At 47.1% G+C, this 24,267-nt stretch overlaps 1 protein-coding gene across 7 annotated transcripts; it reads right to left on the reverse strand.

Moving 5' to 3' along the window:
• Positions 1 to 371: 371 nt before the first annotated feature.
• Positions 372 to 19,839, reverse strand: LOC102554611 (uncharacterized). Of its 7 annotated transcripts, none has more exons than XM_087587126.1 (14): positions 19,675 to 19,834; positions 18,926 to 19,058; positions 18,526 to 18,672; positions 17,050 to 17,176; positions 16,533 to 16,744; positions 16,000 to 16,141; positions 15,714 to 15,796; positions 12,962 to 13,122; positions 12,684 to 12,852; positions 11,477 to 11,592; positions 11,064 to 11,164; positions 8,871 to 9,000; positions 4,040 to 4,177; positions 372 to 2,606 (listed from the first exon to the last, which is right to left on the reverse strand). In XM_087587126.1, exons 1-14 carry the CDS (start codon positions 19,693 to 19,695, stop codon positions 2,373 to 2,375), a joined length of 1,914 nt encoding a protein of 637 aa, XP_087443252.1. In that variant the 5' UTR covers positions 19,696 to 19,834; the 3' UTR covers positions 372 to 2,372. The 7 variants fall into 7 exon arrangements, 5 of the variants coding, with proteins under 5 accessions (XP_087443252.1, XP_087443250.1, XP_087443249.1 ...); XM_087587124.1 differs by having other exon boundaries at positions 19,639 to 19,830; XM_087587123.1 differs by having other exon boundaries at positions 19,644 to 19,819.
• Between the last annotated feature and the right edge of the window lie 4,428 nt (positions 19,840 to 24,267).

Below are 24,267 nucleotides of genomic sequence, written 5' to 3' on the forward strand. Positions count from 1 at the left end.
CTCGACATGGATCCTTATGTACTTCGTCCTCTCGTCGGCCTTCCTGCTCCCAAATGCTTACTATACCAAGCCATCAATCCTTACACATACTCCATTTTAGGAGTCCTGGCCTCTGGTTCACATGGTTTCTTCTGCCTGGAAACTTTTGTGTTTAGCCTCGGGGTTCTAAATTCAGTTTGACTATCAGTTGTTCAACAGAGGCTTCCTAGCTGCCCTTTGGGTTCTGCCTTCTTGTGAATCTACCACTTTTTTCAAATACTTAAAATTGACATCCACCCAGACATGTATCTCATATCTAAAATCTCAACCCTCAGGAGGCTGAGGAGGGACGATCTAGAGTTTAAGGTGACACAGTGACACTCAGCACTGTTTTTGTACGAATTATTTATTTATTTTATGTATATGAGTACACTAACTGTCTTCAGACACACCAGAAGAGGGCATCAGATCTCATTACAGATGGTTGTGAGCCACCATGTAGTTGCTGGGATTTGAACTCAGGACCTTGGAAGAGCAGTCAGTGCTCTTAACCGCTGAGCCATCTCTCCAGCGCCACAGTCCACTTTCATGTTAGCTTGTGGTCTTAGAGAGGGCAGGTCTGGTGCTGGAATAGTGTCTTATAGATAGTAGGTTGCCAATAAAAATACACCTTGAATGAGTTTTAATATAAACCAAATAAAATAGTAATAGAAGCCTAGATTTATTTGCATGCCCTGTATGCTAAGACAGTTCTGTAAGCTTTGCATACCTGCAAAGCCCTTCCCACCAGCCTTGGAGGAGGTCGCCACCACTGTGCACACTTAGAGGTAAAAAACAAAGCCATACGAGGTTGATAAACTTGGCTGAGGTCATGAGTCAGCTAAGAGCTGGAGCTGAATTTGAACCTCTGCGCCTGCTTCTAGGAATACAAAGACAAGTCTTTGACCCTTGTTATGGTTTAATATGGCTTGAGTGTGTGCCCTAAGGTTCATGTGCTGGAAGCTTTGTCTCTAGTATGTGGGAGATTTGAGGAGTAGAGCTTTCAAGAGAAATGCAAAGTGATTAGATCAAATGATTCTCTCCCTCGGGAGAGGCTAATGTTGTTCGCAAGGGATTTTAGTCAGTCTCCAAAAGTACATGTTGCTATAAACAGTGCAAACCTAGTCTCTGACTCTGACTGGCTTCCTATCCCATGACACAATCTCTTCACATATGTTCCAGTCATTGCAAAGCCATTTCTCATGAGGCCATTGGCGGGGGCTGGACAATTGTGGCATTCTAATCTAGGGCTTCCAAACCTATGAGCTAAGTGCATTGCTAGGGACTATGCTTCTGTAAGAACATGGGCTTTGTTGTCATATTGCTGGAATATGAACCTGCCACTTCCAAATGATGGCTCGCCACTGTGGCTCTTGAAGGTCTACAGAGCATGGCACCAGAGTCATGCTACTGGATGACTAATGGTCCTATCTGTCTAACAGCGATGCCCTATGTCAGCTACATTCAAACAAACTCTATGGGCCACTTGAGTGTGAGTTTCTGTGTCACCATGTAAGCTTGTAAATATATTTGTGTTTGTTTCTATGTTCCTATGGGAGACAGTGTATGAACATCTGTGTGCATTTATATGTGTTTGTGTATAGTTCCCCAAAGAAGGAAGACACACTGTGTTTGAGAAACTCATCCAGAAGGAAGGGCCACATGACATGGCATAGATAACTAACATGAGAATCACACATACAGGTGTGACAGCGGAGGCATTGTTCAGGTGCTGTGGCTCTCTCTAGGAAAAAGACAATGAAGGAAGCCCTGCCCATGAAGAAACTCCTCAAAAAGCAGAGAAAGTGCCAAGGATCATAATCCAGGAGGCAGAGAGTTGAGAGTGCAGTGTGGCAGTAACTCTGAGTCAGGAGTCTCTGGCACTGGAGGCCCTCAATGTGTCTCACTCTTTGGGTACCCCTACCTCTCTGCCATCCAGGTGGCCAGCTCTAGCCAGAATGGGAAGTGGCAGCCTGGGCTTCCAGAAAGTACACTAAGGCGTTAGAAACTCAGCAGGAATGTAAGGAGAGTGGGATGTGCTCTACTGTACTCCAGGGCCCACCCACAGCGCTTCTTCCCCTGCAGCTGGTGCCTAAGCAACCTTTAGACAACTGCAGGACAGAGAACAGTGAGTGGTGCTTTAGACAGGGGATGCTGGGAGCATTCATTGATTTTTTTTCATCATAGGAAACTTAGTCATCTCTCACCCCAAAAGATCAAATCAAAGCTTAGCACATACTGAAGTAATCTCCTGGCAGAAATCAGGGTGTTCTCAAAAAGGGACCTCTAAACCAGCATAGATCCCAGCTTCAGGTACCCACTCAGAGGCCCCAGCCTCAGGTACCCACTCCATCCTAACATGGTGATGTAGTTGTGTCCTTGGTGTAGAAGGGACATCCTACAGGTGGCCATCTTTGCATCCTTGGTGACTCAGGAACATGCTGGCAATCACTGAAGTTGAATTGACTCCCTTCTGCCCTTGAGCTGCTGGTGGAAGACTGGAGGAGCAGGGAGAGCTCCCACTCCAAATCCTCAATCCTCTGAGCCAGGTGGATCCTTTGGACTTCCAGCATCAGTGCCTCTGTGCTCTTTAGGACAGGGGAGATGTAGAACAAGGAGATGTGATGTCCAAGAGTCCTCACTTCCCACCACCCTTTGTCACATTGATGCTCTGTGAATACCAACATTCCTCACTCCTAAGAATGTATCTAGAAATTCCTCTAGGGACCAAAATCACTCAGTGGAAACACAGTGTGCCTAGCTTTCGCCATGAAAGAGTCAGATAACAGCCAATTAAATCACTAGATAGCCCACATATATAAATCATTTGGGATAATTAATAGTTAAATGTCATCCATAATATAGCCCCTCGCCCCAACCTGTTTGTTCCTTTCTCACCTCTAAGAGTATTTTTAGTGAATATTTAATAAGGATAAAGTTTCCCTGTTGCTATGCCCTCACCGAGTCTCTTCTCTTCTGCCATTCCCTGATCCAGGGAATGAATGCAGCATCCTGAACCTGGTTCTCCACAGGAGGAACTAGATTCACAACTGACCACTGAAGCAGAGGAAGGGGAGCTTGGAGAGGAAACAGACCCTGGGCTCATCATGAAGCCCACCATCCAGCTGCTAGCTTCAACAGAGCCTCACACTCTTGCAGACTCACTGCCTGACCATATATGCCCCTCATCTTGTTCTCCTGTAGTATTTCTTATGTCTTCTTTTCTAGAGGCCTCCGTCAAGGCAGGAAAACTCAGAAGACACGGATTGTGGAAAGTCCCTGGGACCAGAAGCATGCCCTGTCAACGAGGCAACATCTACAACAATCTTTTAAAACAGAGTCTCCTAGCTTAGGCCTGTTACTTGCTATGTAGCTGAGGCTGGCCTCCAAGCTCTCTCTCTCTCTCTCTCTCTCTCTCTCTCTCTCTCTCTCTCTCTCTCTCTCTGTGTGTGTGTGTGTGTGTGTGTGTGTGTGCACACCTGCCTGTTGTTCTGTCTGTGTGTTTGTCTTTCTGTCTCTGTCTGTCTCTGTGTCTCTCTGTGTCTGTGAGTATATGCATTATTATTATATGCGATGGAGATCAGAGGACAAGAATAGGAGTCAGTTCTTTCTTTCCACCATCTTGGTTCCAGGAATGACATTGACCCAAGCTTCAGTTTCCACAAGTGCCTTTGCATGTTAAGCCATGTTGATTTTCTGCCTCCATATCCCAGACCCTGAGTTTACAGCACCACTGAACCTAGTACAACAGCTATCTTTTTCTATTAATCTGTTTCTACAATCGTTCTAGCTATGAATGTCCTTAGAGAACTATACTCCAGCTTCAGTGCAGAAGTTTCCCTGTTTGTCTCCTCAGCCCCCAGTCTTTCTCACTCAGCCTTTCATGTGCCAAACAAAACACAGCATGCAACCATGACTACTAGATGCTCTGGTCATAACCCATCTCTGTGCAAGGGGCTCTGATACTATAAGCTCCCCCTGTGACACTGGAGGAGCCGAGATGCTCGCTGGCTGGGCTTACCATAGAGGTGTTCTCTTCACCTAGAGGGAGTTGGTCCAGTTTGCCATCCTTTTTCTGGAGCTCCAAGGCTTGAGCACTGAGCCAAAAGAACTCCTCATTCAGCTCATCCAGCGCCTTTTCCACTTGCCATGTCTTTTTCTAAAAGTTAAAAACCATTGTTTGTTTTCTTTCTTTCTTATAGGGCTCAGCCTTGTTATCTTTCCAAGACTGACCTTGGACTTTTGAACGGAATAGCTTCTTCCTTGGGTATCCCTGTAGCCCAGGCAGATGTGTGCCACTGCAAGCAGCAGCGAACTGTATTTGATGCTGAAGAACTAAGCCTAGGCTCTTTGGGAAACCTCTCCATCACTGAGCCTCATCTCCAGCCAGCTCCTCGTCACTTTTACTTCCCTAATCATTTCCTTAAAATGTTTCCTACTGTGCTTCAAAGCACCACTCATGTGGGATGCTCTCATGTAGTGCAGAGACTCATGAGTCAACCCAGACCCCCAGGAAAGACTATTGCAAAGGGATGTGCTAGGCTGAAGGAGCAGAAAGGACACCTAACCTGGAAGTTAGATTAGAGAGAGGAAATTCCAAATGAATTTTATAAGCCGGACAGGAGTTACCTGGGAGGAGTGGGGAGGGGAGAGATAATATAAGCAAAGAGAATAGCATTTTACAAAAGCCTGAGATATAAGATGGTATCAAGAATGTTTATCCAAGGGGTTGGGGATTTAGCTCAGTGGTAGAGCGCTTGCCTAGCAAGCACAAGGCCCTGGGTTCAGTTCCCAGCTCCAAAAAAAAAAGAATGTTTATCCAGTTAGCTGTCCGTCCATCCATCCATCCATCCATCCATCCATCCATCCATCAATCCATCTACCCTCTCTGCCGATTCACTCAAATCACTATCCATTCACCTACCCTTCATCCATTTATCCCTTTACGTATCCATCATCCCTCCATCCATCCACACAGTCTATCAACTTATTTGCCCATTTACTCAACTTCTCAAACTTCAACCTATCTATGTTCCCATCCACTACCCATACACCCCCTCTCTCCCTATGCATCTATGCATCATTCTTTATTCATGCACTCATAGAGAAAGTGATATTTCTTGGGGGCCTGGAGAGATTGGCTCAGCAGGTAAGAACACTTGTTGCTCTTTTAGAAAACCTAGGTTTAGTTCCCAGCACCCACATGGGCTTAGAACTATCCATAAACCAGCTTCAAGTAATCAGACGCTCTCTTCTGAACACTATGAACACAAGATATGCACATGGTGCAGACATACATGCTAGAAAACACTCATATACATGAAATAAAAAATAAGCCATTTTTAAAATTTTTAAAGAAATGCTTACTGCATACCCACCAAGCATTAAGATAATGTTTTGGCGTAGGCAAATGGTTGGAACTGGAAAATATCATCCTGAGTGAGCTAACCCAATCACAGAAAGACATACATGGTATGCACTCATTGATAAGTGGCTATTAGCCCAAATGCTTGAATTACCCTAGATCCCTAGAACAAACGAAACTCAAGACGGATGATCAAAATGTGAATGCTTCACTCCTTCTTTAAATGAGGAAAAAGAATACCCTTGGCAGGGAAGGGAGAGGCAAAGATTAAAACAGAGACTGAAGGAACACCCATTCAGAGCCTGCCCCACATGTGGCCCATACATATACAGCCACCCAATTAGACAAGATGGATGAAGCAAAGAAGTGCAGACCGACAGGAGCCGGATGTAGATCGCTCCTGAGAGACACAGCCAGAATACAGCAAATATAGAGGCGAATGCCAGCAGCAAACCACTGAACTGAGAATAGGTCCCCTATTGAAGGAATCAGAGAAAGAACTGGAAGAGCTTGAAGGGGCTCGAGACCCCAAAAGTACAACAATGCCAAGCAACCAGAGCTTCCAGGGACTAAGCCACTACCTAAAGACTATACATGGACTGACCCTGGACTCTGACCCCATAGGTAGCAATGAATATCCTAGTAAGAGCACCAGTGGAAGGGGAAGCCCTGGGTCCTGCTAAGACTGAACCCCCAGTGAACTAGTCTATGGGGGGAGGGCGGCAATGGGGGGAGGGTTGGGAGGGGAACACCCATAAGGAAGGGGAGGGGGGAGGGGGATGTTTGCCCGGAAACCGGGAAAGGGAATAACACTCGAAATGTATATAAGAAATACTCAAGTTAATAAAAAAAAAATAAAAAAAAAAATAAAGGTAAAAAAAAAAAAAAAAAAAGATAATGTTTTGGGATTCCATTAGGGAGATTCTATGAGTTTGTAGTCTATCAAAAAAGACAGACACACAAGGAGATGGTGTCTGAACAGATTTTAGGTTGCTGTGGGAAATAGTTAAAATTTGGCAGCATGGAATTTCATTAGAAAAGTGGAGGATGGTAGGTAGAGAAAGGCATAGCTGGGGCCATGGAATACAGGTCACCCAGGGTCCCTGTGTTCTTCCTGGCACTGAGGGATCATCAAGGACTATGACTGCACAGTCTTCCTAGTTATAGAGCCCACATTGGGGCTGTCAGTATGCTCACCTGAAAAATAAATGTTAGAGACCCCCTGAAAGAGCTGATTAGAGTGCTAAGTCTTGGCTAAAGCTCTCATGGAGTGATACTAGACAAGAAGTTAAGCCAGCTTTGGCCTGTAATCCCAGAACACAGGAGCTTGAAGCAAGAGTATTGACATGCATTCAAGGCTGGCCTGAGATGAGGTTTCAAAACAGACAAATGAGTTCGAGTTCCAGCATCCATGTGCTGGTTACAGCCTTCAGTCTTCTGTTCTGTGGCACATGTGCATTTATAGTCAAACACACACATGTACATACATTTATGTGTACAACACACAAACACACACACACACACACACACACGGCAGGAGGAAAGATGAAGAGAGAGAGAGATCCCATATTCATGAATTAGAAGAATTAACATTGATAAACTGTCCATACTTTTCAAAGTTATGTACTGACTCCATGTATGTTTTTGTCAAAATACTAATGTTGTTATTCCCACAAATACACATATAAGAAAAACCACAAAATTTGAATAGAGATTTAAAAAAAGACCCTAAGTAGTCAAAGTAAGCCAGAGATAAAAAAACAAACAAACAAACCAACCAGAGGTGTTATCATACCTTACTTTAAAACATACAACACAGAACTGGGAAGTGAGTTTAATGGTTAATCCTTGTTAATCTTGCAGACAACCCAGGTTCAATTTCTCACACTCACGTAGCAATTGACAACCACTGTAATTCTAGTTCCAGGACATCTAACACCTTCTCCTGACCTCTGCAGGCACTCAGGCATGTACACGGTACATTTACATATATGCAAGCAAAGCACCCACACATGGAAAATAAATAATAATAATAAAACATACTATAAGCTGGGCATGGTGCTGTACACCTTAATCAATCCCAGCACTTGGGAGGCAAAGGCAGGCAGATCAGAGTTCATGGGCACCACAGGCTACTTAGAAGTTGGAGGCAGGCTAGGTTGGAACCTTGGTTTTGATCAAGGCAGAAAGAATTAATATCAGTGAAAGGAAAAGGGTATATCCACCACAAAAGAAATAAATAGAGTTCCTTGTCCTTACAAAAAAAGAAAAAAAAAAGATATTCAAAGTAGACCAGAAACCTAAATCTAGGATCTGAAGCAATGAATGCAGTAGAGGAAACACAAGGGGGGATGCTTTAGGGCTGAGAATGGTACAGTTTTTGGATATGTGTGCCAAAGCACCAGAACAAACCACTCAGCAAAGCAGCAGGAATGCATCCTTATATCAGAGGAGCCGATCCACAGAGCGTGGATGGATCTGCAGCACAGGAGGAAGTAACTAAGGATTATTCATTTGACCAGGATTTAGTGTCCCAGATATATGATGACCCCAATACAGCAACAAACAGCACAAACACAACGCAAACTCAGTAATGCGTTCAAACAGGGGGAAGTGAAAGTAATAAGCAGTGTCACAAATTGTCAGGGAAGTACAAGAAGATGGCTCACCCCAGGAAGAATGGCTGTCATCAAGTGACAAAAATCTCATCGCTGGCAAGGACACAGAGACGTTATATATATATATATATATATATATATATATATATATATATATATATATATATATATGTGTGTGTGTGTGTGTGTGTGTGTGTGTGTGTGTGTGTGTGTGTGTGCTGGAAATGTGAATTGATTACTCAATTGTGGAAAGTATGCTGGAGGCTACTCAAAAACAAAACTAAGCCTCCTCTCCAGAATGGATCCACCATATTACCTATACAGAAATCCCATTTCTGGGCATATATCCTAAAGCACCAAAACCAGTCTATTGAGAACATCTACACTCTTGTGTTTGTTGAATGTTATTCATGATAACCAAGATAATTCATAATGGCATCATCCCAGCTGTCTATTAATAGATCAGTAGACAAATATTACTAGCCACAAACGTTTTCATCATGTGGATGGTATTGGAGGACACTCTCTAAGGTATAATACATCAGCCACAAAAGGGAATGCGAGCTGATTTGTGTGTGGAAGCTGAAATGTTTATCTCATTGCATGCAGATTCTTGTAAGCCTCATGGACTTCCATTTCCTGTCCTTGAGAATATTGTCCCGGTTACAAAATACAGGTTGATTTCCCTGACCAGTATTCACTAGTCATGAAGTGTCTCTCCTTGCCACTGTTTTTACAAAGTTGTGCTCGATTACTGTCTTCTAGATTTGCAAAGTGACTAGGTAATGATCAGGACAGAGGGACACACAGAACCCTGGATGGGGAAAGGTGAGTGGAGAAATTGGCCCGAGTTCTAGGGCTGTCCCTACCTGCAAGTCAACATCAGGCCTAGGTCTGAGTCTGGCCCCAAGGATCCACTTCTCAGGAGTTGGGGTCTGAACATTCCCTCCTTTAGTGTCTTCCTGGGAGAGCTGGAAAGGTTCTGGGGCCTGCTGGGGCCTTTGGATGAGGGAAAGAAAGGTCTCATTTAGGCTCCACATGCAGTAGGACTGCCCACCTAGGAGTGAACTGGATAAACAAGAGCCACTGTTCACTCCTGTCCAGGGGCTGGCCGAGCTGGGTATGCTCTATGAACCCTTTCAGGCTTTGGAGGGGAATGGTGGTCCTGTAGTCACATGGTCACACCCTGCCCTCTCTTTATGTGTCCTCTGTCCTCTTATATTGTCTCAAGCTTCTGTGTAGAACATGCCAGTTGATCCCTACTGGAACCAGCTTTTAGCAGTGCTATGCTTCCCATAGATTCTAGATCTGTTTCTGAGAACAAAATCTTGGTCCTTTTAGAAGGCAGCTGTGATTCACATCTCAGTGTTCTCATCTTATGTCTTTATCAAGGAACACTTTCCACCCTTCATGGCCATTTAAGACCTCACTTTCATTTAAATACCCATCTCTGATGATCCCATTGGCCTGGACCTTTTGCTGAACCTTGCAGACAACTCTAAACTAGAATTGTCTCACTTTTGTATATCTATTCCCTCTTATCATTTTTGTGCTGTCAGACCTATTTTTCTGACTTCTTCATTTAGGATTTCTTTTATTCTTATTTTGAGATAGGGTCTTCCTATCTGCCTCAGGCTGGCCCCACATTCATAATGATCCTCCTTTAAGAGCCTCCAATATGCTAGTATTGCAGGCATGTGTCACCACACCTCAGGGCATCCTGCATTGAGGATAAGGGCAAAGACTTATGCATGAGATTATCCCACTTGTCTCTAAGACGACTAACTGGCTGGAGAAAGCTTTCAGTCAGCATACACAACAGTTGGAGCAGAGCCCATCCTGGAATCTAGATCTACAGATGCTTAACCTTCCTTCCATTTAGCACTAAGTAGCCCTTATTGCTAGAGTCCTATCTAGGTCCTCTAGGACTAGATTCCATGATATTGGAGCAATGGTTCTAAACCTTCCTAATGCTATGACCATTTAATTCAGTTCCAAATACTGTGGTGACCCCCCAACCATAAAACTATTTTTTGCTGTTACTTCATAACTGTTATTTTGCTACTGTTATGACACATAAATATCTATGTTTTCTGATTGTCTTAGGTGACCCCTGTGAAAGGGTCATTTGACTCTCAAAGGGATCATGACCCACAGGTTGAGAACTACCATATTAGAAGGAGAATCCAAACTATCCCCCTGCCTGAAGGGGACATCAGTTATTTGTTCACTCTCTAGACCCCTTCCCTGAGGAAATCCCATAGCGGGTGTTTCTAAAAGGAAGGCTATGTCTTCCATGGAAGGCTAGAGGGGACACTGAGCCAACCATCAGTATGCCCAGAGCTTGAGACTCATATACTCATACTCAATGCTACTTAACCTCTATGAGACTCTGTGTCCTCACCTTTACAATTAAGCAAGTGGCAGTATCTACCTCCTATGGTTGTTGCAAGGATTAAACTGGATAAGCATTCATTAATCACTGTGAAATGTAAGCAGTCAGCAGTCATTACCCTTACTGTCATTAAAAGCATATGAAGGGAAATAGACTACACACGGAAAAATCGGGCCAGTGAGATGGTTCAATGTGAAGGATACTTGCTACCAAGTCCAACAATCTGACTTCAGTCCCTACAACCCATATTGTGGAAGGAGAGAACTGTCTCCTACAAGTTGATCTCTATGCATGTGCCACATCCTCCCCCACACATACAATCAACAAACAAACCAATATAATAAACACAAATAGTCTATATAAGCAAATGAGCTCCTTACAGCCCATGGATGGGACTTGGGGAAGGATAGGAAGAGATCCCCATGGAAAAATTCAATACATGGTAGTGAGAGGAAGAATTAGGTAGACTGAAACATGAAGTCTGGAGTTTTTCATAAAACACATGGAATACCTCAGTGGACATAAAGCATCTCCAAAGCTTACAGTTGGATGTTAATGTCTTAAGGCTTCAAACCAAATTATGTTGTGAAAAATGAGATAGCCACAGTCAGGGATCTAAAATTTGTTCTTAGAAGCACCTCTCATGGACCAGTTGGTCTGTCCTCACCTTATGCTCTGAGGATCCTGGTCATGGACTGGAGACTGTCCCATCATGGGTGAGTCCTTCTGATTGGTGGAGTGAGGCTGCTCATCACAGTGACTAGAGGCCTAAGAAGAACAGACAGTGTTGTAGTCTACAAGAAGAAACAGAGCCTAGGGTTTCAAACCAGAGTTCATGGCCACGTGGGAAAGCAAGGGAGTATGTTAAGTTGTGCTTGTTCATGTATATTGTTTATAGACATTTGCACATGATGGGTCAGTAGGGTCCACTTAGCTCCATGGCGATCTGTTTAATCAGACACAGGTACATGCAAGTACCATAGGCCCATGGGTCTCATTTAGCTCCAGAGAATGACAAGGGTGACAGGCAGGCTGTCCTGATTATACATGTGTATTCAGTTACCTCTAGCAGCCTCTCACCTTTCTGCTGGCCCCAACTGGTGACACACGTGCCTGAGACAGTGCAGATGCCAGGGCAGTGATGGCTCTGTTAAGCTCTGGCTGGAATCCCAAGGGAGAAATGCTTGGAGTATAACCTGGGGAAGAAGACCCAACAGAGAAGACTCAACATAAACACTTCAGCTCACCACAGATACATCATATGATACCCAATTTCCCAATTTCCCTGCTCCTGACTTCCTAGCCTTGTGTGAGGCTAAGCACATGCCCCTCCTCTTCTCATTGTCTTTTCCTTTTGTGCCACAACCGACTCCATCACTCTCTACATGAGATGGTCACTTTACTGTGTGAGATGCTTTGGACAGAGCCTTGGTCACCTGTGGAGGTACCCTGTGCATGAAGGTACATGTGATCTCTTCCCTGTTTCTTGGTTGTGTTTATGAACACAACATTCACAGATGGGCTGTTTTTTTATACACTTCCCCACGGTTTCTCTGCCTTTCTCCAGCCGTGTTCACCATACAATCCTACAGACACATCTCTCTCTGTCCCCCACACTTGATGGCACTATATCCTGTATAGCCTCCTGGGGCTTGATAGGGAGAGCATTCCATTCTCAGCAGTTTTCCTAGACTATAGAGCAAATGTTGCCTGAGCATAGATTAATCGTCTTTTTCTGTTTGATAGAATTTCATATCCTATTGATTAGGGGAGGAGCACAGTCCCTTACCAAGGAAAATCCTCAACTCTCTGCCTTATAGTACATAATGGTCTGGGATGGAAATAGGCTTCATCTAGCTTCCAAATGCATCCTTTCAGTAAGCACCCCAGGGTCAGGAGCTGGGAGAGTGGAACATCTGGATACAGCTTTACAGCTTCAGCCTTTCTTGGGCCTTCTCACAGTCAGAAGTCCAAGGAAAAGAATTGGTATGGAAGGAAGTTCATAGAAGCCTCAAATCCCTGTGTGGGTGTTAGACAGGATTGAGAAAGGCTTCCAATGAATGTCTGACCCAATTTATAAATCCCCCCAAGGCCAGTCACCCAACATCAGAGCCTAGAGTGCTCATGATGCTTGCAGTACATAATAGTGTCCCTGCTATATGGATCCCTCAGACTATGATGGGCTGGATATTGACTGCTGTGATTGGGTGCAGAGTAGCACATGAGGTGACTGAGTGGAGCTGCATACTCAGCCTCTACTGTTGACCCAACCTCACCCACCTCTCACCTGGAGCGAACTGCCAGGATCCTGTCTGGGATGCTGCAGTGTGACTAGCCCTTGCTTCACCCTTCTCCCCAGTAACTGATTCCACCTGGGCTTTGACCCCTGAGGGCTCAGGCTGTTTGTCCATGACCAGAGATGGAAGTTCTGGCTGGCTGAGGCCATGCAGAAAGTCCTGGAAGAATCAGAGCTGTGTTACCTCTGATTAATAAGGCCCCCATGGACTCCGGCTGTCAACAGAGCAGTGGTTGCTTTCTGAATGGTTACCCAGGAGAGGGACTGACCTGGAGTCCCTGCAGCTGCTGGCTTGCAGCCTCATAGAAGGCCATTGCATCCTTCCTGTGCCTGCTTAGCTGAGATGCTAGGTGAAGGCTCTGGTCCTCCAGTTTGTCATAGAGCGTGCGCACACTGAAGTCCTCCAGTGTCAGGGTCTGGGGTGGCTTCCCTATAGGGGGAGATCTTGGAGTGACACCTGTGGCTGAGCAGGTAGCAGTAAAGGCCTGACTGGGGAGGTGTAGCTATCCTCTCCCTAGGGACTGTGTAGGCCACCTGCAGGAGAAAGACAGTTGCTTTCCATCCCACGCCACATTAGAGAAGGAGGGTGAGGCTTAATGGAGAGGGGATTGAGCACTTTAGGGGCAGTAAGTGCCAGATGAGAACCTCTGTGTGGCTGTGACTTAAAAGGACCTTGATTGCAGCACAGCTGGCTCAGGCTTCCTGAGGGAGCCGCATGCTTTCCTCTCAAGTGGCATTGGCTGCTTTACGCTCAGCCCTCCCTCCACTTGCGCTCCCACTGCTATCTGTGTTCCCACAGCTGTAGTGTTTTGTGCTCACCCCCTTTGATGCCAATGCTCTTTGGATTCAGGTCTAACTGGCCTTCTCCAGCACCCTTGCCAGGAGTGCTCCCACATCTCCAAGCACTGAGTTTAATCAGTGCTTATTTGTCAAGGAATGTGACCCCAGCCAGCTTCAGAAAGGGAAGAATTAGGGTGACTTTATCAACATCCCTGCCTACCCTGCTTCCGGCTCCACTGAACTCTCATAAGTCCCGTCGTGGCTTTCTATTGCCCCTGACTCACTATTTACCCAGCTAGTCAGCTCTACACGAGGTAAAATAGGATGCCAAAGGCCCCTTTCCGACTGCAATATGTAAAACACTGAAGAAAAACACTGTGCACCAGGATTCTGCATCCAGAAGCACTGGTCTTCAAAGGTGAGGGAGCGGTGATGGAATTCCCAGAGAATGAGGAGCAGAGGGAGTCTGCTACTATGTTGCCTGTCATGTAGAATTGCTCACATGAGCCCTGCAGGGTGATACAAAAGAATGCTGAATAGTATAGCTTGTAGCTAGAGAGTCACTTAAAGCTATGGAAATAAAGACCTTAATAATGGTTAGCAAGGAAACAGTTGTAGAAGCTGATATTTGCTGTAACAACTGTTCATGACTCTATACTTAAAGTCCCAGACTGTGAACTGGAGAATCTTCAGAGTATGAGGAAATCTCTCCAGTTAACTTTGAGTCTCATTTGGGGGACTAATACAGTAAAAATTTTGAGCTAAAGGCTTATGCTATTGTAACTTTGCTTTGCATTTTATTCTTTGATTTTCTACATACTTTAAGAGGTAGACGGAAGATTAGAGACGGCCTTCCCATGACGCAGTGAATGCAAAGAGCATAGCAAAGAATAGTGTCTGTTCCAAAGAGATTCCCAAAGGCAGAAGTGAAATGAGGGCATCAGCACTAATGTCCTCACGAGACAAAAAGAATGTCATAGTACTATGACAATTCCAAACCAAGAAATCGCATCAATGAGGTGTCATGGACGAATTGCTAGAAACAGAAAACCTACCAAAACTGATTCACGAAAAAATAGAAAATCCAGAAGGTCCATAACCAGTGAGGAGAGCAAAATTCCAGAAAGAAACCTTTACATCCTTTGGTCAGACAATTTCAGCAAAGGTTCCAAGACCATGGGCAATCTTTTTAACGAATGATTCTGGAAAAACTGGATGTTTGTGTGTTAAGGAACAGATTTGTGTTCTTACCTAATTCGACTTCCAGAAGTAAAGCAAAATGGACCAAAAACCTAAATATAGAATCTAAAACCATAAAACCCTTAGGGGTTAGGGAAATAGGGCAAATCCTTCTTAATATTAAAATTTTCCTTGTTAATATCAAAAGCATAGGAAGTAATAAGGAAAAATGCAGTACAGACGTTTTTACCCTAAAATAATTATATCTCAAAGATGCTGATGGCTGGAGGTCAGGTCGGTGATAGAACATAATTCCATGGGCACAAAGCACTGTGTTTAATGCCCAGCACCTAAAAGAAACACATCCAGTACTACCAGACACAATGTCTTGTGTGTGTTCTGTTTTCCCAGCTACTCTGGGAGTTCCTGGGTGTGATGTCTGTTTCTCAAATATCTTCGTGTCTCCTACTACTTCCAATACCACTTAAGTGAGGAAAGAAAGACATCATAAACATTACGAAGGCAACCTAGAGAACTGCAGAAAGTATTTTCAAATCATGCATGTGATGATGGATTTAATATCCAGAATATACAGAGAAGTCCTAAACCTTGAGGGTGTGTACCCCAATTGAAAATGAGCAAAAGAATCACCTAGACTTTCATTCAAGATCATGCAGATAGCCGAGAAGTGTGTGGAGAAATACTCACTGTCTTCAGTCATCAGAGAAAAGCAAATGGAAACCACAAGAAAAGACCCTAGGCCCATAAGGATGGCTTCTGCTAAGGAGAGTGCTTTGTCAAAGATATGAGGGAGCTGGACCACACTTGCTGAGGACCTCTGAAGACTCGTAGTTCTTGGCCTCAGTCTTTCTATCTGTAAAAATAGGGGAAACACCTGGAAGCACTCATTTATTAGAATCAGTGGGAGGCTCAGCTGGACGAATGAAGTCTCTTATGGCCCATTGGTGTGAGAGACACATGAGGTACTGTACCTGAGGGTATGCCTGGTGAAGGTGTGGGAATGAGGCAGAGAGAAGGGAACTTATGCAAACTTGTAGGTACCTGCACCCCGAGTCACATCCTTCTCCCTAGAATCAGCTTCTTTCCCTGAGCCCTGAGGACCAAGGTATTCACAGGACAGGAGGCTGGAAAAAAGATCTGGCCTCAGTGTACAGGCACAGCCTTGCTGGAAGCCCCTCTGGGAAGCCCCTCATAGGTCACTGGGTTGCTCTATCCAGGGTGTACATGGCCAGGGCAAAGTTCAACAGTGATTGGCTCATAGAAGGGACAAGTGGGGCTTACAGCATGGGACCGGTCTAGTGCAGGTGCATAGACAAATGACACATACGCAGCAGGAGTATGAGGCCGCCCCACGCTTCTCCACTGAGATTCCCAAGCCTTTGTGGGCAAGGCCTGAGGCATGGCAGGTTTCAGAAGGAGGCCAAGGCCAGTGAGCAGAGCTGTTGCCAAGCCAGCAGCCAGTAGCACCCCTGACAGTTGGAAAGGGAACGAATTTGTGTGGGGTCCTCAGACATCATTGGGCAGTATCTTCTAGCAGTGCACTAAGCTAGGTGTCTCCTTGTCTCAAGATCCAACCTAGAGAGCTGAGATTGTGACTGATGGGGATGAGCGGGAAAGACGGTGAGAAGGCCACAGTCAAAGTTCCTGTGGAACCTTATTCTCATCATGGTCCTGTTCTCAGAACCAATGGGTTCGGTGGTGCAGGAAGGGAGGGTGAGAAAGACCACTCCGTTGTGTACAACGGACACTCTCACTCAAGGCCAAGTTTTACTTGTCACCTGTAGGGCTATAGCCAGTGTCACAGGACTGACTCACACCAGTGGCCCTACCAGGTCTCAGCTTCCATGTCTGAATTGTTACCTGTGATCATTGTCCAGTCTGGGCCTAGGGTCAGCTCCCTGTGCCTGAGGACCCCGAGCCTACCAAGCTGATAGGGAGAAGAGGGCTGCACAGGAGACAGGCCGGCACCGCAAGCTGCCCCCTCCCCCTTCACCAGCACCACTGCAATGTTCTCCGGCTGTCCGTTGTCTTGAAGCACATAGGTGCCTGGATCTAGGAACTGATGGGCAAACCTAGGGAGTAAAGAGACAGAATGTGGGAGCTGGCCTTGATAGGCCGTTCAAGCCGGGCTGAGTGTGGCATCGTTGGCTATGGGAGGGACTCTAAGTGCATTAAAACAGTCTGGACTAGTCAAAGTACCCACAATGCTCCACGCTGCCAGGAGGCTCTGCCTACCCTGGAACCACTTAATCCTGCCCAACTCTTTTCCAGATGGACTCCTCAGTCCTCAATCTAGGTTCTTTCTGTCCTGGCTTTCTGTCAGGAAGGTCAGCAACGCCCCCGTATCCCCAGTTCCCCGGCAACTCAACTGTGTTACCTAGAGAGGCTGAGATTTGTCTCTCGGACTAAATGGCCTAATCTCCTGAAGGCGCCGAAGTCCCAGTGGGAGTTGCTGTTCAGCAGGTGCTGCCTCTGGTACACCGGGTAGTGACTGGCTGACCTGTCTGAGGGATGCAAGTGGGTTGGAGCTGAGGTCCAGATACAACCTGGGCAGCCCCGAAGCAGAGCTCATCACTCAGCCTTAAGGTGAGTGGGTAGAGCTGAGATGTATATTTAAGGAAATGATTTACTAATCTTGGTGTCAAGCAAGCTCTTCTATTTCTCTCCCCACACAAGTCTTGCAGAGTCGAATAAGCTGGGCGTGGCCACCAGGCGCTTTGTAATGAGCCCAGCTGATTCTCTAAGACGTGAGATATAGGATGCTCAGTACACAGGGATCATGGACAGATGCTCACTGGGTGCTGTGATATGGCAGGGTAACAAGGCAACTAAAGGGAAAACCAGACCCCTGGCAGAGGCAGCAGGTGACTCTCCTTGAGATGGGCCCTTCCAGTACGGTGAAGAGGGTGGGGTTTCCCAGGTTCCAGTGGATTCTGGGAAATCAGTGTACACGAGTAAACATAGAGCTTGGTTTCTAAGGCTCATGTTCCTCTCTGGCCCATATCACCTTGCAACTCTGGGGCTATTGCCTCTTAACCCAATTCCTATGCCTTAAGTACTGTAGTCCCCATGTGCCTGTCCCTGCTTCAGACAGCCTTGATGCCACAGGTGGGACAATAAGCTACACCACCCTGTGAGAGCAGAGGCGTTCGGAGCCAGGCACATCAGTCCACTCCACAACAGAGTCCTGGGGAGAGAGTCACTTAGCTTAGCATACACTGAGGGAGGTGGACTAATTCTGTGACTAGAACGAAGCTAGGGAAAGAGGATGAGATCAGGACCAAGAAGGACCCAGCCTTTCTCCTCCATCAGCAGATGGCTGCTTGTGCGGGGTCGGGGGTTGGGGATCAAGCCTGCTTGGTGGTACACCCAAAAGTGAGGCTTTCTAAAAGGCAAGCTTTCACCATTTTGAGGAAGGTATTCATCATTGACTAATATGGCCCAGCAGGAAAGGCAGCATGGCTCTTTGGAGCAGCTCTGCAGAGCCCAGGCATGGCAGGCTGACAACGTCACAGCTTTGAAAATGATGGATGAGATGAGGCTCCAAGGGAAGGGACGGTACAGCCTCCCTCAGTGGCTGCCCTCTATCCTCCAGGCATAGAAATGTTACTAGGTTTCAGGAGAGTCACAGAATGTTGAAACTGAGAAATGTGCTCCACTTTACTAAAAGCCAGGGAACCGAGGCTCAGGGATGCCGCGAGCAAGTGGGTTGAGAGCGGTGTACAGTAGTAGATGGTGGTGGCTTTCTCACAGCCAAGATGTAGTCTCCATGTGAGATCACCTGTGTGGGCAGAGTGGGTTGGAGAGTTGGGGAGGAAGGAGAGCGGGTCCCAGCTCTCCAGGTGGCACTCACTGTGGGGAAGAAGATGGAGCTGGAAGAGGATCGCGTCTCCAGCTGCTAGGCAGATCACCGGATTCGGAATCTGGTGATAAATGTTGGGGTGCTCTGGCCCTGTTGTCCTGTGATGTCGTTTCTGTGAGGGACTGGATTCCGTTGTTCCTGGAATAATTGGGAAAGGCACAGTAGAGACTTGGGCCTGACTTGGAGGCACATGCTCACCCATCAGTCCTATCTTTGAAGAGGCTCAGCCCTGGGAATCATTTTTTTTAATGAATGCATGGGCCTTGAGGGGGCCTCTGTCACACTCTCATGCCCCAAACTTAGACACAGTGAGGGGTTTATGAGGGGCCATTCAGTGAACCCTTCCTGATCTTTCTCTGGGGAGCAAAGCCATACCCTTTCCTCAGCTTACCTTGGAGCAAGGAGACAAGCATGTCCACTCTGGAGATGATGAAACCAAAGGTGCCCCGGGGGCCAAACTGGACCAGGTGGACCCTAGCGCTCCCTGAGATTTGCAGGTCAGGGCCCAGAGTTTCTGGGATCTCCTGCACACATGCAGCACCAGATACCAGAGTGGGGCAGGGTAGCAGAGAAAGACAGGAGAGCTCACATCAAGTTCTGCAGATGCTCAGCGCTTAATGACATGAGCTCCATTTCTCTCAAGTCCCATTCCTCCCCCACAGCTGCCCAGATAGCTTCCTCCTCCACAGTTGCCCAGGTAACTGTCTATGTTTCTCACATTCTCTTTCAGAGCACCTAGATTCCAGTTGGACCCTCTGCTTGAGTCACTTAAGGTCCCCCTGGCCCTTCTTCCCCTCCTCTCCCTAAGCATCCTGCTTGGAAGTCAATGGGAAACCCCTCAGCGTAGATCTGCTGCCTAGCCAAACCAAGACCACTGTGACCCATGAACAACAGAAGATAGAGCTGTCTAGTAGCCAACCCTGACAGGACCAGGCTTTGGCTCCCACTCCTTCCATAGGAGAAGAAACATCAAGACTTAATGGCAGTCATGGCAACACCACAGTGGTTATAGCCTATCCCTGCCCTGAGCTCAGATGCTTGGTACTGGAAGGCCTGACATAATTTTTGTGACTACTATAAGTAGTTTCTGGTCCTAGGCATCACCTCACATGTTCTAATATCTTCACATGATGCTGATACCTTCCAATGTCCCTCTGACATTCAGACTGCATGGTGGACACTGACATAGGAATATCATGTGCCCCCTCCTCCCTGCCTTCCCTTAGAATTGAAAGGCCCGCAGGCAGTAAACCCAGGCAGGATGACAGTGATCAAATGCCCCCCCCCCATCCCACTGAACAGTTCCTTTTAATTGTTCCTTGGATTCTCTGTCGCCACGGGTGACCTCATCTTTCCATCCCCAGTGGGCAGCAGGCTGCCCTCCCAAGCCAGCCTTCTCTGAGTAGGCTCACCTTTTGGATGCTGTCCCCATCCTCACTCTTCACACTAAGGATCAACTTCTTGCCAGGGTCCCAGGACAAGGAGAGCTGGGGAGCATTGGCCAGACAGCTAATGTCACAGAGTTCTTCTGCAGAGACATATCCTGAGCACTGGCAGCTGGAGAGGAGAGTGTGGGAGGTAGTCCCAGGAGCACAGGCCCTCTGAGACCTGTAGGTGAAGCCTTAGCCCCTTTCCACGGAAAGTGAGCTGTCTGCTTCCTCGGAGGCCACTGCACCAGGAATGGATGTCAGTGGCAATAAGTCCTTACAGCACAGGCTCCAGACCCAAATTTGTTCTGTCGGTCGCTGGGCAAGCTAGTCTCATGTCAGACTGATACACAAACTGGAAAGGGGGGAACCTCAATTGAGAAAGTGATCCCATAGATTCGGCTATAAAGCATTTTCTTAATTAGTGATTGATGTGGGAGGGCCCTCCTCATTGTGGGTGGCTCCATCCCTGGGTGGCACAGACATATCCTGGACAGTGAGAGTTATGAAGCCAACACTGCCGTGCGACACTGTTTCTAGCAAAGTGAACAGATTGATACAACCACTATCCTACCTCTCACTTTTGGGGTTTGGTCACTGTTACAATCTTGGGGACTTCCTGCATTATGATTCATTTTATGTCTTTTCCTAAGAAGAATTACATCTGAGTCTTCTTAGGAAAATCCTAAATTAACTTTATCTGGGATGGCTCTATTAGGAAGTCTTCCTTATGCCCGGGGGATCATTAAGCACAGACAAGCACATGGCTAGATGGGGCCATTACTCCAGGAGTCTTCTTGGCATATCTGCCCCTGAGCAAACTCAAACAGTATAGTTAGTGCAGGGCAAACAGAGACAGTTAGCACACTCTGGCTGGCCAGGAGAATAGGTTATAGATTCAAGGTCTCTTTTTATTATAGGCTTAGAGCTCTCTGAAAATGTAGTTTAAGGATGGGGGTCATACAGGGTAACTCCTGGAGCAATAGAACTCAGTAAATAAAATAGATTGATGAAAATAACTTTTCCTATTTTATAGCATGTATGATGGAACATACAGTGGAACAAATTAGGTATGAATATTTGCTACTTATAAAGAAACAGCTCAGGCATTTTCTGTTTGTCTGGAGCGCTGTCAAACAGCACACGCTGCCAGCCTGAAAGCCGAGTGCCATGCATTGAACAAGTGTTTGCTTCGGTGGTAACATTCTTTACATTCTTTACATTGGAGCTATAGGACTAAGAAGAAGAATCTGTTCTGTTTGTGTTGTCTAATTATGATTGAACTTGTAGCCCTGGACGTGTCATGAAAAGTCTAACACATTCTGAACCACTTGAATAATCATTAGTCTGTCCTTGTCCCATGGACCTGGTATAAATTAAGAAGCACCTGGTTGTTAGTCCCAGCAGAAGTGGCCTCCTCCCTCCCTCCCTCCCTCCTTCTCTCCCTCCTCTCAACAACTCCTTATCTCCTGTTCTAGCTGTCCTATCATCAAGGACCCTAGGCTGGGGAAGGATCCTGGGAAGGCCCTAGCATCTGTGTTCTATAAGAGTCTGAGCAAGTCAGGGGAAGCAAACCAGTAAGCTGCACCCCTCCACGGCCTCTGCATCAGCTCTGCCTCCAGGATCCTGCCCTGTTTGAGTTCCTGTCCTGACCTCCTTCATTTAAACCCTTTCCTCCTCAACTTTCTCTGTAGTCATGGTTTTCATGAAAGCAATAGAAATCCTAAGGAAACCACACATGGCAGGCTGGATTTGTCCCACAGTGGAGGTTATGCAGGAGGCTATGCAGGAGGCAAGGAACAGGCCAGTGTACCAGAATCATTGCTCCAGGCATCTTGCTGAGGCAAACATGAGAAGAGACCCATACAACCTGAAACACTCCTATTGGAGCAGAAAATAACCTCTCACCACCTAACCACAGGTCAGTTGGATGATCAGAAATCAGATTTCAGCTTAGCCTATGGTCAGAGCAAGTATCTATGCTTGGACCAGGGCCTGGGGTGGGACACCATGGGGCCACCTCTTCCCACCTCTGTGCTGCAGACCCAAGCTAGTGTTGGACAGAGCCTCCTTGGGAAGTATGGACATGAAGAAATCTCTGGAAGGAGCTTTCATTGGGCTTGGTGTCCATTGGGGCTGGGCTCGACTCCACCCGTCAGAATAGGTCCTCTTGGTTTGCAAGAACAAGTGTGGAGAGGCTTGGGGAGCTGTGTTCACTCACATTCCTAACACGCTGCTGAGTTTTCCACCCACTGGGCCACAGAAGGAGGTGCAGTCATACTGCTCCGGAGACATACACTCACGGGTGGCGGCTAGGCGGACATCACCGGGTGGGCAGTGCTGGGCAATCTGCGAGAGTTGGCATAAAGAAAAGGAAAAACCTAGCCTTGGTGCCTCCGCGGGTCTAGTGGAAGTATTCTTGGCGTTGACGTTCCTGGGCTGGCGAAAGTCTAACTCAGTGCCCTGAGTAGGATGTAGAATACATTCCCAACCAATGTCCTCATGCAGGTGCTGGCACTGCTGTTTCAAGGAGTCCATCAAGAGGAGAACAGGCCCACCTGTACTCACAGGCAGGCCCCAGCCAGGAAGCTACTGGCCGCCCTAGAGCGCAGATGAAGCAGGGTTCTGAGGGTGCTGGACTTTAGCTAGGGTTGCCTAAAGTCCAGGGCCACAGCTAGGTTAGTGTGTGCTGCCCTCTAGTGGAGGCAATACAGAATGACTCATCTTGCTGGCTTTTCTCGAGACAGCAAGGCTGAGAAGCTGAACTGGGAGGATATTGTTATTCCTTTGTTACAGGACAGAGCTTCTGTCTGTCATGGGTGTGGAAGGCCATGGGATCCTGACCCCAAAATTCTCTTTTTGGCGCTAGATATAGGCTTGGGGCTATCTGTCACATAAAGACTGGGGCTCAAAGCTGAAGTTTATATACAGGTAGGGTCTGTCCAGAATGCAGTCTGCTTCAGGTGAGCAGATGTGCTCTATAGGGAGAGACCCAGTAACCCTGGGGTAGCACAGAGGGTTCCGCACCAAATGTCTGACGGTGAGGGGAGGTGACACCTGTATGCAATTCCAGTACAAGGGAGGGTGAGAGGGTCAAAAGTTCCAAAATCAAATGGCAGGATGAGGGCGACACAGCTGTTTCCTAGAGATCACCTTAGAGTGAACGGGTGCTGACACTGCTGCCATCGCTGCTGACCAGAGTCGGGGAGGGGCTGACACCCTTCTGTTTGCCTGTCAGTCAGCCCAGGCAGTCATGACCCCCTGCTGGCCATAGCTCTCTAGTTTGCAATGTCTCAGAGATGAGCACAAAGCAGATCCAGATGAGAACAGCAGTGTCCTGACTCCAAGGTCATGCTGAGGAAAGTCTTGTTGGGGGGCAGCACCCCTCTACACCGAATCTGACACATACCCACCTCCATGCCCCTGTGTGGTAGCCTCTGGGGTGCTCACACTCCATCCCCAATCTGCCCCCAGTCTGTTGGGCCTACCTCAGGTTGGCAGTCTTCCTCACTGTGGCTGTCGCTCTCCTGGTCAGTTTCCAGACCCCCGTGGTCATAGGAGACATGTCCAGCCTGGCAGATGCAGGAACCGTCTGACTGCTGGAAGACCCTGCTCAGACCTCGGCAGGTACAGGTAGAAGCACCTAGGCACAGAGAAATCTGCTTATCTCACAGACACTCAGCTGCCCTATCCAGTCCTCCGGGAGTTTAGGGTCCATCTATAAAATTCATTCACCAATTTTACCACAGTCCTGGCCTCAGGGGACTGGGAGAAAGCACATGAAGTCGCAGTTGGTCAATTCCCACCCTGACTTTGCATTGACATGTCTGAGAGCATGTCAAACAACACTGGTGTACAGATACCCTTTGGACCACTTAAATCAGTGGCTGTCAACCTTCCTGATGCTGACACCCTTTAATACATTTCCTCTTGATGTGGTGACCCTAACCTTAAAATTATTTTTGTCACCCGCGGATCCCGGCCCGCAGCAGCTCTCTGCTCCCAGACCCGGTGAGAGAGAGACCCAACCGCCTGGTCAGGTGGGCACTCCTGAGGCTGCAGAGCAGAAGAGACCACCAACACTGCTCACCCCTGCCCACATCCCTGGCCCAAGAGGAAACTGTATAAGGCCTCTGGGCTCCCGTGGGGGAGGGCCCAGGAGCGGCAGGACCCCTGCCAGAGACACCGCCGGACCCTGAAGGAAACAGACCGGATAAACAGTTCTCTGCACCCAAATCCCGTGGGAGGGAGAGCTAAACCTTCAGAGAGGCAGACAAGCCTGGGAAACCAGAAGAGACTGCTCCCT

The sequence above is a fragment of the Rattus norvegicus genome, chromosome 15 (genome assembly GCF_021556685.1).
Source record: "Rattus norvegicus strain SHRSP/BbbUtx chromosome 15, alternate assembly SHRSP_T2T, whole genome shotgun sequence".
NCBI lineage: Eukaryota > Metazoa > Chordata > Mammalia > Rodentia > Muridae > Rattus > Rattus norvegicus.

What these genes read in the sequence shown, in the direction of transcription:
- LOC102554611 (XM_087587123.1), bottom strand. Translation starts at nt 19,721, where the DNA reads ATGTCAGTGTCCACCATGCAGTCTGAATGTCAGAGGGACATTGGAAGG. An exon ending in GCTTGTCTCCTTGCTCCAAG is followed by an intron (nt 18,673 to 18,925) that starts GTAAGCTGAGGA and finishes CAATTATTCCAG; the next exon opens with GAACAACGGAATCCAGTCCC. An exon ending in GGATGTGACTCGGGGTGCAG is followed by an intron (nt 13,123 to 15,713) that starts GTACCTACAAGT and finishes CTCCCCCTATAG; the next exon opens with GGAAGCCACCCCAGACCCTG.